Source organism: Melospiza georgiana, chromosome 26, assembly GCF_028018845.1.
Source record: "Melospiza georgiana isolate bMelGeo1 chromosome 26, bMelGeo1.pri, whole genome shotgun sequence".
In the NCBI taxonomy this organism is placed as follows: Eukaryota; Metazoa; Chordata; class Aves; order Passeriformes; family Passerellidae; genus Melospiza; species Melospiza georgiana.
This window is the reverse complement of record NC_080455.1, coordinates 5,245,840-5,258,515: the sequence shown is the minus strand read 5'-3', so window position 1 is coordinate 5,258,515 and position 12,676 is coordinate 5,245,840. Positions and strand designations below refer to the sequence as shown.

Here is a 12,676-nt window from a genome sequence, read left to right as displayed (position 1 = left end):
GTGCTGAAAACACCTCAAAGAACCCCCAGAACTGTTCTGACAGGGAGGGATGGGGCATCACTGCCCTCCTTCCTCCTGCAGGTACAAACGTGGGTGCTGAGCAGGTATGTGCACAGATATGGCACCCTCTGACACTGCTGGGGTGACCCAAGAAGCTCCTGTCACCCCCACACCGACACCAGACACGATTGCATCCAGACTGCCCAAATTTATTTCAAAAATAAAAAATAAAATATTAAAGACCGAAACAGCCTTGCTTTTTCCCCCCCGCCCCCCTTTCCCCAAAACACACACACAAAAAAAAAAAAAAAAAAAAAAAAAAGACTTTTACAGACAAAAAACACATCACATGGGGGCTCTATTTGCACAGATCCTGACGGAAAAAAATCCAAGTCGGACGAGAAAAAGGATCCTACGGCCTATGAAGACTATGTCAGTATTGGCTCAGTCGGGTCATTAATGTCTATAAATACCGGCCCTGCAGCCGGGACCGAGTTTGGGGTTATTTATTCAGGGTTTTTTTCTTTTTTTTTTTCTTCTTTTTTTTTTTTGTTGTTTTTTTATTATTTTTTTTTAAGTTAAAAAAGAAAAAAAAAAATTTCCAACCACCCAAGCGGAGGGTGGGAAGGAGTCCAGGGACTCGGAAGTTGGGCTCGGCCGCGGAGGGAAGGCGCCTTGGCTTCTCCCTCCCCAAACAAAATTGAACACCCCCCCAAAAAACAAAGCCCTCCCCACCCCCGTCCCCCCTCCCCAGGCTGCGGCGGTGGGGCCCAGGCACACACGTCCCCCCTTTTGTGGGGGGGCCCAGCCCCACAGCCGAGCAATGCTACATATAGAAGGGAAGGAAAACAAACGGCCCCCAAATCGGGGGGGGCTCCAGCACCTCCGAGAGAGACTTCATCTCCTCCTGCCTGCGCCGGGCTGGGGTGGCACGAGGTGGGGCCGGAGCCCACCCGGCTGTGCCCCTTTCACAGCAAAGCAGCAGCTTCCATACACCCCGGCTGGGGAGGCTGCAAGGAGGGGGCGGCTCCTGCTGCTCGTCCCCATCTCCCCAAACCCAAACGAGCAGGGGGACGGATGGGGGGGCTCCCCCTAACACGCAGATCGGCCCAACGCGTCCGCTCGCAGCAAATCTGGAGGAGCCCCAGCCCGCGACGCCGGCGCTGCCTCCCCAGAGCGGGGCCAGCCAGCGGGACCCCCCGGCACAGTCCCCCGGGGCCCTGGCTCTCCTCTATGCTACGACAAACTCGGATTTCATCTCGGCCTTGACCTCCGGCTTCCAGACCGAGTCCTCGAAGTCCAGGTCCAGGCTGCCCTCGCTGCTGGAGACGCTGCTGTTGCTGTTGGTGCGGCCGGCCTTGCGGTTGGGCACCCAGTGGTACGGAGCCCGGGCGTCCCGCCGCGCCTTCCGCCGCAGCCGCTTCTGCTGCAGCAGCAGCTGCAGCCGCTCCACCTTGCAGCGCGTGGCACGGTTCTCCGTCTGCCGCAGCCGGTCCCCTGCGAGGGAAAACGGGAAAGGGGGTCACAAGGGGTGCCATGGGGGGAGATGCCAGCCCTCAGCTAGCCCTGTGTGCCACGGACATGTGGGCATCACTGTAGCAGAAATGGATGAGGATGGGTCATGGTGGGGTGCCCTGATGCATGTAGCACCCAATGGCACACACCTCTAGAGCAGGAGCCCTTCAAAAGGGGAAAGGGGGCCATGGGGGGCTTCTATGGGGGGACATGCCAGCCTCCAGCTAGCCCTGTGTGGCACGGACATGTGGGTGTCCCTGTAGCAAAAATGGAGGAGGATGGGTCATGGTGGGGTGCCCTGATCTACAGCCCAGCAGGTAGCACCCAATGGCACACACCTCTAGAGCAGGTGCCCTCCAAAAGGGGAAAGGGGGCCATGGGCGGCTTCTATGGGGGGATATGCCAGCCTCCAGCTAGCCCTGTGTGGCACAGACATGTGGGCATCACTGTAGCAGGAATGGAGGAGGATGGGTGATGGTGGGGTGCCCTGATCCACAGCCCAGCAGGTAGCACCCAATGGCACAGGTAAATGGACACACCTAGAGCAGGTGCCCTCCAAAAGGGGAAAGGGGGTCATGGGGGGACATGCCAGCTCCACATGGCATGGACATGTGGATGTCCCTGCAACAGCCAGGTGTCCCCTGTAATGGAGGAGGATGGGTGATGGTGGGGCGCCCAGATCCACAGCCCAGCAGGTAGCCCCCAACAGCACACACCCCTAGAGCAGGTGCCCTCCAAAAGTAAAGGGGTGAGGGTGGCCTAACCCACATACTGGGGGGATCACGGAGCCCTTCATGGCACAGTCCCTTGGATATCCCAAAAATAGTGTGCCCACCACAGCACCAGGTCCTACAGCACCAGATCCCCAGTGGCCTACAGCCATTTTTTGGGGTGCAGCATTCCCACCACAACACCCCGTCTATCCCCCTGGATGGGTGGAGGGCAGCCCTGGAAGACCTGGTCACACCAGCAGGGGTTGGAACCACCCCTGTGGGGATCTGGACCACCCCTGGCTAGGAAAGAAGGAACAGCAAACCCTGAGGGGGCTGAGCCAGCGCTGGTGGTTTCACTTCTTTCCTCTAAGCAAATCACAGGGGGTCTGGTGTGGGTGCCTGCGACACCTTCCGGCCCCAGGGCTCACAGGTGTGCACCCAAAAATGCTGGGGGAGCTGCTGCCACGCTCTGGCCAGGCCCACCTTCACCCCCAGTGTGGAGAGATGGGGTCGGAAAGAAGGAGCCACAGCCTGCGTGACCCCAAAACCTCTGCCCACACAGAGGGACAGGCCCTGAGCTCTGGGGCAGCACGGACACCACAGCCACCTGCCACTCCTCCACACCCCCACCCACACAGGGACGCGCTGTCCCCACAGGGCTTGGCAGAGATGACAACGCAGGGTGGGTGGGGGGACCTCCCTGAGTCCGCAGGGGGTGCTGATTGCCACTGAACACACAACCCTCCTGACTGACACCTGCCAATCATCCAGCTCCTAATCCCTCCCTGCTCATCCCAGCCATGCACCAGGCACCCCCCAAGAGGTGCCAAGCTCACACCCCAAGCGAGGGCAGCCAGACTCACCACTGGGCTTGCACATCCGGATCTGGCTTTGGCACTGGACGACGGGGTGCAGGGTGGGGGCGGCGGCCGCCGGCAGCGGCTCTGAGGTAGTTTTGCTGGCGAGGTCTGGAGAGGCAGGCGGCGAGGAGGAGGAAGAGGAGGAGGAGGAGGAGAACTGCGTCTGGCAGCGGAGCTGTGTCAGGGACTGGGGCATGCCCTGGTAGTGTCTGGTGGCGCTGAGGAGGTCGTTGAGGATCTGCAGGATGGTGCCGATGTCCCGCCGCGGCCGCCCGCTGCTGTCCTGGCAGTTGGGGTGCAAAGTGCCTGCAGGCGGGGGAGAAGCGAGTGTGAGACAAGCAGCACCCCCAGATCCACAGCTCCATTGCCCCCCAATATCCCCCCCCCAGAGCCCCCTGGCAGTTCAGGGGGGCAGCACGTACCGGAGAAGGTCCCTGAGAAGACCCCAGGAGCGTGGTTGACAAAGCTCTCGATGACCGCCCCGGGCTTGCGCGACCGGGCCGAGGGGGCCGGGCTGCTGCCCGGGGAGCTGCTGCTGCGGGAGCCACAGTCCACCTGCCAGGGGGAAAACACGGGATCAGCCTCGGGGTAGGGGTCTGCTGGGGCACACAATCCTGCTCCTCCTCCTGACCTTCTGCCACCCCGCAAAAAAGCCAGGTCAGGAGAGCCCAGATAGGGAACAGGCACCCCTGGCATGCAAGGAACCAGCCTGGGGGTCCCGACAGGCCCCCTACCCTGCTGTGCTGTGCAAAGGGGAAAGGGAAGCAACAGCAGCAGCTCCTGTCCACCCATGGGGACAGGCAAGGTGTGAGGACAGGCAGGGTTAAGAGCTAGCTTGGGTTACACCCTGTCCTTGAGCCCCTCCCTGGGACCTGGGGACATCCTGGAGGCCAGACTGGGGACAACCCATTCCCACACATGATGAAACCAAGGAAGGGCCAGGCTGAGCTGGAAAAGCCACAGCTTCACCCCCATTTCCCAAAGCTCCCGGGACATCCCCCAGCCTCACCTCTGAGCAGGAGGAGACCACGCTGCTGTTCACCGTCTGCGCGCTGGCCCCGTGCGACCGGAACATGCCGGCGGTGACGGGAGCGGCGTGAGGGGCGTTACAGTACACGGGAGGGGCTGGCGGGGCGGGCGTGGGGCTGGGGGCCGGGCTCTGCTGGCACGAGGGCACCACGGGGATGCGGGCGAAGCCGGAGCCGCCGGCACCGTGCAGCGTCCGGCAGTGGGGGCTGGCGCCGGCGCCCGCCTCGCCCCGGCTGGCGATGAGGTGTCGGTGCTGGAGCTGCCCCGTGCTCTGCTGGGCCGCCAGCTGCAGCTGCACGAACATCATGTGGTCACCCACACGCAGCGCCAGGGTCAGCGGGGACCGGCCCGACAAGAAGTCGTTGACCTGGGGAGAGATAAGAGAGAAGGGATCCTCATCGGTTGCGGCACAAGCAGTGGGGTGCTGGTTGCCCCCGTGGTGATGTAGTTGCCCCTACGGGTTTCCCTTGGCTACAGGGATGGGTCACTGGGGCACAGAAGGGGTGACCCCCTTTGACAGCCCTTCCCAGGCCCTCACCCGTGCCAGGCTGGCACACGAGCCCAGCTGCCGTCCCCACGCGACCCCAGCCCGGTGCCAGCTCCGTCAGCTGATGGTGCTGGAGGGTGTTTTTCTTCCTTCTGCCCTTCCTGCCCTTTATTCCCCACCATGGAGTGGCCGTGCCTGCCTGCCTGGCTGCCCTCCCCGGCGGGCAGGGACGGGCAGGGGCCGCAGCTGGCACTGCCCAGAGCTGCACACCCAGCCAAGGGAGGGGTGTCCCCCCTCCCCAGCTCGAGGGACTGGCACAAGGAGATGAGCAGGGGGCAGGTGAGGACATGCCCGGTCCCTGCGTGCCCACCATTGTGATTCAGAGCCCACCTGCCCTCCTCCCTCCCCCCCTGAAGGCAGCTGGGGTGGGGGACAGGCCCTGCCCAGCCCGGAGGCTCCAGCCCTGGCAGGTGATGGAGCAGCTGCAGCCTGGAGACAAGAGCCAGGGCCTGACCCTCCCCAGGCCGCAGCTGTGGGGGGCCCCCAGTGCCCAGCACCTGCCACCCCCCAGCTCACACCCCTCAGCCTCCCCCCAGGCGCATAAATCACTCGGCAGCTGTGCCAGGGAACAGGGGAGCCCCCTGAGCACTGCCCCACATTCTAGGGGGGGCTGCAACAGCCACGAGCCCCCCCCTTGCCCTCATGTGTGCTGCAGGGGGGCTGCGCCTCTCACCCTGCCAGCCCAGACGGGTTAATGGGGACAATGCCCCCCCTTTCCACCACACACCCCCCTCGCTATTCCAGCTTTCCCAGCCTGTCACGTGCAGCTCCTGCTATCACCCACCCACACCCCGCGGCACCTTTGGGGTCCCCAGTGGGGGTGCTGGGCCCCCCCCCGTCGCCAGCACTGCAGAGCAGGGCCCCCCCCCAGCCCCAGCCCTGCTCCCCCACGCCCCGCTGGCGCGGAGGCCGCTTCTGAGAAGCCGTGGGAAAAGCAGCTTTAAAAATACCAGCAGCAAAGCCCCGAGCGTGTCAGGCGGAGGCTGCAGAGGAAGGGGTGGGCGGGAAGGAGACGCTGCAGCTCTGGACACGGGAGGTTACGGGGCAAGGGGGCGGGAGGGGACGGCGGGCGGGCGGGCGTGCACAGGGGCACACGTGTGCACACGCGTGTGCGTGCACTGAGAGCACCTGGCCCCGTCCTGCCTCAGTTTCCCTTCCCATAGCGGCCTGGATGGCCTCATGCCAGGCTGGCAGCCCCATCCTCACTGCTTGGTCCCATCCCAGCTCTGGCCCGAGCATGGAGGCTGCTGGGCCACCGCAGCCCTGCTGCTGCTCTCTGAGCCGCTCTAGGGGTACATTCCAACACCAGGTTGGACTCCAAGCACCATTCACCAAACTGTGGGAAGGGGTCCCAGCCGGGTTCTGCTCCCGCTGAGCTCCTGAGTGGGCTCTTTCACAGCCCCAGCTCTGCACCCAGGTGTGCCCGGGGGAGCCCCATGCACCTCCCCGGGGCCCCTTGACGTCAGCCGGCCCCGCGGCCTCCTCCCGCTCCCTCTGACTCACCCCTGCCCTGCCTGACCCTTCTCTGCCAGCAGAAACCAGAGCACCCCAACGCCGCCAGGCCCGCTCTGCCGACGCTTCCCAGCAGCAGCAGCACCACCAACACCCCTCCATCCATCCATCCATCCATCCATCCATCCATCCATCCATCCATCCATCCATCCATCCATCCTCACACACGGGGGTCCCACGGCCCCCCTGCCCGTGGCACGGAGCCCGCCCGGTCCCCGCGGCGCCCCAGCCCCGGGGCTCCCAGCAGCCGCCCCCACGCCGCTGCCAGCCTCTCTCTTCCCCCCCTGGCGAAACCAGCCCGCTCCAATGCAAACACGTCCCACCCAGCCGCCCGCTCGGCCGCCCACGCCGGGAGGACCCCGCGTCCCTCCCAGCCGGCTCCGCCGCGGGGGCCGGGACAGCCTCGCCGAGGGGGCTGGAACCACCGAGCCCCCCCAAATCCCGCATTTAGGGGTCCCCTGTGATTCTGCCAAGCCCTGCGGGGCTCAGCTGCACGGTACCGGGCTCGGGGCCCTGCGGGGATGGGGCAAAAGTGTCTCCCAGCTGCTTCTGAGAAACGCCGATGAGTCAGAGAACGCCGCATTCCCGCCTCGCTCCGACGCCTGGCCCCGCGTCACCCCGGCCCGCAGCACCGCGCACCCCCAACTCTGGAGCTGCCCCCATGGGCAGGGCAGCACCCCCAAACAGGCACAAGGAAACCGTCCTAAGAGATGCAGATTGGCAAAGGCAAGGCCAGGGCAAGGATGAGGAGGGGGAGCAGGAATTGCCCCCCCCAAGCTCTTGCAGAAATTGCCCTCCCAAGCCCCTGCAGGAATTGCCCCCCAAAGCCCCAGCTGGGCACAGCTGGGCCTCCCCCATGCAGCCACCTGTGTTGTGTCTGTGCCAAGGGTGGGGGCAGAGGGACAGAGCCCCCCTGGCCGCGCTCCCCCAGCCCTGGAAGATCAGGATGTGTCATCCCCATCCTCTGTTCTTCCTCCCCCTCAGCACTCCCGGGCAGAGGGACCGGGGGAAGGAAGGCAGAGCCGGCAGCGGGACCCAACGCCTGCCTGCCATCTCTGGAAAGCGGGGGCAGCCGTGTGTGTGAGGGGAGGGGAGGGAGGAAGGAAGTGCAGGAGCATTTCCAGGAAGCCCCCGTGCCCGGCAGTCACTTCCCCAAAGGCTGGGGAGGGGGTGGCAGCGCCCCGGCCCCCCCTCACCGCCCCCAGAGGAAGCGGCTCAGCTCTCCCCGTGCTCCGGAGGCTGCGTGACGCAGGCAGAGCCCAGCAAAGCATGAATGGGAGGAGTGGTTTCCTGCCCCCCCCCTCGCCGCCCCCCAGGTGCTGGCGGTTCCTCCTGCTCAGCCCTGGCTTCCTGAATCACCAGCCGGAGGAACCTGCGGTGGGCAGGGAGCTGCGGAGCCGCTTCCCGCAGCCGCTGCCAGAGCGTAGCCCACCCACCCGCCCTCCTCTTCCTCGCTCTGCTTGCTCTGGGGGGGGGGGGGGCACAGCCCTGTGCAAAGGGGGTACACTGAGCTCCACAGGCTCCTGGCTCCCACCTCCTGCCCACAGCAGAACTGTGCAGCCCCAGCAGAAATATCTGCAGCCCTGAGGGCAGGATGTGTGACCTGCCAGGCCAGGCTGGCAGAACCAGCCCCCTCCCATAGCTCTGGGATGGGGCAACCCCTCCATGGGACCCCCACAGCAGCGTCCGGCACTGGGGATCCACTTAAAGCTCCAGTCTAAGCTTACCCCTAGAGCCCCCACAAGGGGTTAAAGCAGCTCCCAAAAGTCAAGGTCACCCCGGGCAGCCAAGGGCACTGCGGGCACTGCAGCCTAGCCCTTGGCACATCCCCACACGGGGGGGGCACAGCAGTGCCCCCACCAGCCCCTTCTCTGAGCCCTGGCACCACACGGGGCTCAGCCCCTTCCCAGAATTCAGGCGATAAAAACGCTCAAAAAAACCCCCAACCCTTCAAAAAACCAGAGCGGCCAGAAAAAGGAAGGAAAGAGTTTCACAGAGCAGCGACAGAGACGGAAAACAAAGGAGCGGGGCCTGCACGGCTGGGGGTAAATTCCACCTTGGCGGCAGGAGCTGCGCACGCACCCACGGCTCTCCCACGGCTCTCCCACCCTGGGAACGCTCCCAGCCCACCGCAGAGACCCCCCAGCAGCGAGGACATCCCACCCCCTCCAACAACTCCACAGCGGCTCAGCCACGGCCCCACCAACGCCGCCCACTCGGCCCCTCGCATGGCCCGGCACAAGGAGAGGGGTCAGAACGCCCCAGCACGGCCAATCTGCACCCCAAGGACGGCTCCAAGGAAAGCAGGGACATCTCTGGGCGCTGGGCCAGGCTGTGCAGCCCCATGAGCGCCCCCAGGCAGCCTCCTTTACACCCACCACAGCTGTGGGGCACATGGCAGCCCGCTGCCTGCCCCCCAACGTGGGCACCTGGGGGGAGCTGCAGCCCCACAGCCCCGGGCAGGGCCCTGAGCTGCCCGGCTCTGCCACCACCAACCAACCAACCAAGCAACCAACCTGCGGCGTGACCTTGAGTGAGTCACTTCACCTCCCCGGCTCCCTCCCGGCTTGTTTGGGCTGCCGGCGTGGGACCTCCCCGAGCCCGGCGCTGCTGCCCTGGGTGACGGTGCCCGCCCCGGGCACCACCCTCAGCACTCTGCGAAACCTCAGCGAGGAACCAACGCCAAAGCTTTTGGGAGGGGAAGCAAAGCGAGGCCGCAGCTGTCTGTCCTTCCTCCCCACCCACCCACCCACCCTCTCTGCCTTTGTCTCCATCCTGCCCCGGCATCCAGCCCCTCACCTGAGTTTCAGTTAAGCTTTCCAGAGCTTGCATCACCGACTGTTCTGGCCTGGACGCCTGGGACTGGAAAAAAAAAAAAAAAGAAAAGGAGGAGGGGGGGGATTAACGTTACAAATGCAGCAAAGGAGGGGGCGTCCGCAGCAGGAGGGAGGGATGACATGTCACTTCCACTATTTCTACACAAGCCCTGAGAAAGGAGTGAAATACTAAACCTGCTGCCGTGCCCAACCCAGCGCTGCCTCCTCAGCAAGAGCTGGGGCAGCAGAGCCGCGGGGCTGCCAGCACATCACATCCTCATCCTCGCCCGGGGCTTTAATAATAGACAGGGACGAGTGGGAGGGATGGAGGGAGCAGCAGGAAAAGGCCACTCACCATCAAGCCGGCCTCCACGGTGGGCACCAGTGTCAGCTTGCTGCCTTCCACGACCCCCAGGTCCTGCAGCTTGCCAGAGCTGAGGCGGCTGTGGGAGGAGATGCCAAAAGCAGGGTCAGTGCAGGTCGGGCAGCTCCCCCACGGGGGGACACCAGAGGGGGACACCAGCTGCAAGTCTGGGGGACCAACAGCCCCTCAAAGCGCCCCTACCTCAATAAATTCCCAGCTTTCACAGGGAGAAGGGAACCCTGGCACCCCACTGCTCCCGGGGGAGCTCACGGTGTGGGGCACCCCTGCCCTGGGCACGGGGCGGTGCTGAGGGGTCAGAGAGGAGCTGAGCTGTGGGCAGGGAGGGCGGTGGGAGCACAGGGTTCATAGCACAGGAAATCTGCCCACCGGGGGGGCGCCTGGAGAGAAGTTGGGACCGGTGTAGGTGGGGGAGGCAGCGCTGGGAAATTGCTCCCCCAGCCCCGCAGACGGATGCGGTGTCCCCATGTGTCCCCCCCCTTCCTCCCTGATCCGGGAAAGACTCTCCAAGTTCCTCCCGGCCCGACCCCACGCGGGGGGGGCGCAGCCCCTCGGCCCGGGCCCCCGGCAGACAAAGGCTCCCCCGCCGCCCCCGGCGCTGGGGGCTCGGGCTGGGGGGGCCGGGCCGCGCCGCCGCCGGGGCTGAGCCCAGAACAAAGGGCCGGGGCACGGCCGGGCCCCGCCGCCCACAAAGGAGCCCCGGCAGGGCCGGGCGAGGGGGCGGCGGCCGCGCTCCCGGCCCGGCCCGGAGCCCCCCTCCCTCCTTCCCTCCGCCCCGGAGCTCCCCCTCCCTCCCTCCTTCCCTCCCTCCGGCCCGGCCCCCGCTCGCCCCCGCCGCGGCCCCCCGGGCTGCCGCCCCCCCCGCCCCGCACAGGAATGGGGCCGGGAAGGGGGAGGGGGCGGGAGCCTTTGTGCGGTGCCGAGCCCGGTGCGAGGGGGCCGCCCCCGCGCCCAGCCCCGCTGTGGAGGGCTGGGGACCCCGGGCCTCCCGAGCCGCGCCGAGCCGAGCCGAGCCGTACCTCTCTTTGTGCAGCAGCGCCAGACGCTCCTTGGGCACCTTGAGGCGCTGGGACAGCCGCCGCTTCAGCCCCTCCACCGTCTCCTCGGCGGGCACCGAGAGCTCATAGCGGGTGCCGGTGGTGGTGTGGATGTAGAGGTTCATGGGGGGCTCGGGTGGCCCCACCTCGCAGGCGGGAGCCCCGCGGCTGCAGCTCCTGGCGCCGGGCTGCGGGTCCATCCGCCGACCTGCGGGGGCAGCGGCGGTCGGTGTCGGGGGGCGGCGGGGGGATCGGACAAAGGAGGGAGCGGGGCCCGCTCCGCCGCACGCCCGGCGGGACCTACGGGAGCTCCGGCTACGCGCTGAGGCCTCGGGCGGGGGCCGGGAGGAGGCGGCGGGCGGCTATAGGAGGGGGGTCCCCAAGCAGGGCTGCACCGGCCGTGCCCTCCACAGCCCAGGCGGAGAAAATAAAAAAAATATATATATATATATAAAAAAATAAAAAAAATATAAAATCTCCCGTTCTCGCCCCGCTCCGGTGGCTGCCGTGGGAAGGGGGGTTGGTGGAAAGCGGCGCTGCCTGCTCCTGCCTGCCGCCTCCTTTCTTTCTGCTCGCCGCCGCTGTGTGCTCACGGTGCGGGGTGTCTGGGGGCGGGGTGAGGCCCGAGGCCGCGGCGAGGGGCGGGGAGGCCGCCTCGCTCCCCCTTCTCTGGGGCCGGACCCGCCGAACCGGCCGCCGCTCGCGCTGCCGTGGGAGCACCGGGGGGGGGGAGGGAAGTTACAATGTAGCAACGTCCCGGGGGGCGGGGCCTCGCCCTCATTCACTCCGGCTCCTCCGGCGGCCGCGGGCCAATGGGAGCTCGCCGAGCGCCCAGACATCCGCGCTGGCGGCCAATGGGAGGCGGGCGCAGCTTCCCCACGTGGCCCGGTGGGCGGGGCGGTCGGGCCGGATTCCTCCCGCCCACGCGGCCGCGCTGGCCCCGCCCCGGCCCCGCCCCCCGCGCGCCCTCGCGCCGCGCCTGGAGCCATTCATAATCCCGGCGCACAACAAAGGGGCGCGGGGGGCTCGGGGGTCCGGTCTGGTTCGGTTCCGGTAATACCGGGCCGCCCCTCGCTGGGGAGCCCGTGGGCTTGGCGTGCGAGGCGCCACGGAGGGGTGGACGCGGGACACGGGCAGGCGCCGGCCCGGAGCGCCGCGGCGGGGGCGGTGAGCGGCCCCCGCACCGGAGGAGGCCGCGGCGGGAGGTGACTGCCCGCGGGGCCGGGCGGGAGCTGGAGCCCCCGGAGCCGAGTGACGCCGGGACACAGAGGCGGAAAGGGCGGGGGGGATGGGGGGGGGAACACGCACAGTCACCCGCGGCCGGTCACACCCGCCCGGTCGCACGCACCCGCCCGGTCACCCTCCCGGTGACGCCGTTACAGCTACGGGGAACTGTCCCGGTGAGGGGTTAAGCCCCCTCTACTCCCCCAGCACGCCCTTGCCCCCCGAATCCTGCAGCTGCAACCTCCACCCCAGCGGCCCCAGCCCCGCCGGCGGCTCCCGGGGAGCGGAACGGACACCCCGCAGCCCCGGGGCCCCGTCCCGGCACCCACGGGGGGGTTGGGGGGGGCGGGCTATGAGTCAGCAAAGCGCGGGCGCCCTCTGCCGGTCCCGCCGCGCCTCCGGAGCCCGGGGGGGCCGCGGGGGCCGCACCGGCGGCGCGCCGGGGAGCCCTTACCGACACACCGGCTGGCCCTTACCGAGCCACCGGGCGGGGTGCGCCCCAAAACCGCTGCTCGCCCACCGGGATGGAGAGCCCCTGCCCCGGGAGCCCCCCCTCACAGAATACCGGGTCTCGGTAGCGAGGAGCCGCTCCCCGGGACGCGGCGGGAGAACCGGGGCTCCGGCAGCTGGAGCGGGGAGAACCGATCCCGGTCCCGGTTCCGCTCCCCCGAGGGAGGCAAAGCTCCAGGTGACCGAGGACACGGAGGGTCCCTGAGGGTGAGCAGAGCTCCCGAACAACCGGAGAGGGGCTCTGCCGTGCGTCCCCTCGGGAGCCCCGGGGAAGTGGGGCCACCCCGCCCGCTCTGGGGAAACAACCGAGAGATCGCGGTCCCGGTCCGCTGATCCCCCCCCTCATCCCGACCCGGACCCCCACCGGCCCGGCGCGGCTTTACTCACCGAGCACGGCCCCGCGGATCCCGGCGCGGCGGGAGCTCAGCTGCCTCCGGTGGCAGGAAGAGGGAGAGAGACCCCAGAAACGTCCCGGGGGGAGGTGGCGGTGGGTGCGGTGTCACCTCCCGAGCGCTGCAGCCGGTCCGAGCG

The 12,676-nt window shown here is 67.2% G+C and overlaps 1 protein-coding gene across 2 annotated transcripts; it reads right to left on the bottom strand.

The window, feature by feature from the left end:
• Nucleotides 1-754: 754 nt before the first annotated feature.
• MIDN (midnolin) lies at nt 755-12,676 on the bottom strand. 2 transcript variants are annotated; one of them, XM_058040723.1, is made up of 8 exons: nt 12,533-12,676; nt 10,394-10,619; nt 9,348-9,435; nt 8,976-9,038; nt 4,098-4,484; nt 3,511-3,643; nt 3,092-3,394; nt 755-1,497 (listed from the first exon to the last, which is right to left on the bottom strand). In XM_058040723.1, the coding sequence occupies exons 2-8, from the start codon at nt 10,609-10,611 to the stop codon at nt 1,232-1,234; spliced, it is 1,458 nt and encodes a 485-aa protein (XP_057896706.1). In that variant the 5' UTR covers nt 10,612-10,619; nt 12,533-12,676; the 3' UTR covers nt 755-1,231. The 2 variants fall into 2 exon arrangements, with proteins under 2 accessions (XP_057896706.1, XP_057896707.1); XM_058040724.1 differs by lacking the exon at nt 12,533-12,676 and having other exon boundaries at nt 10,394-11,104.

What these genes read in the sequence shown, in the direction of transcription:
- MIDN (XM_058040723.1), bottom strand. Translation starts at nt 10,611, where the DNA reads ATGGACCCGCAGCCCGGCGCCAGGAGCTGCAGCCGCGGGGCTCCCGCC. An exon ending in GCGCTGCTGCACAAAGAGAG is followed by an intron (nt 9,436 to 10,393) that starts GTACGGCTCGGC and finishes CTCCTCCCACAG; the next exon opens with CCGCCTCAGCTCTGGCAAGC. An exon ending in CCGGATGTGCAAGCCCAGTG is followed by an intron (nt 1,498 to 3,091) that starts GTGAGTCTGGCT and finishes TTTCCCTCGCAG; the next exon opens with GGGACCGGCTGCGGCAGACG.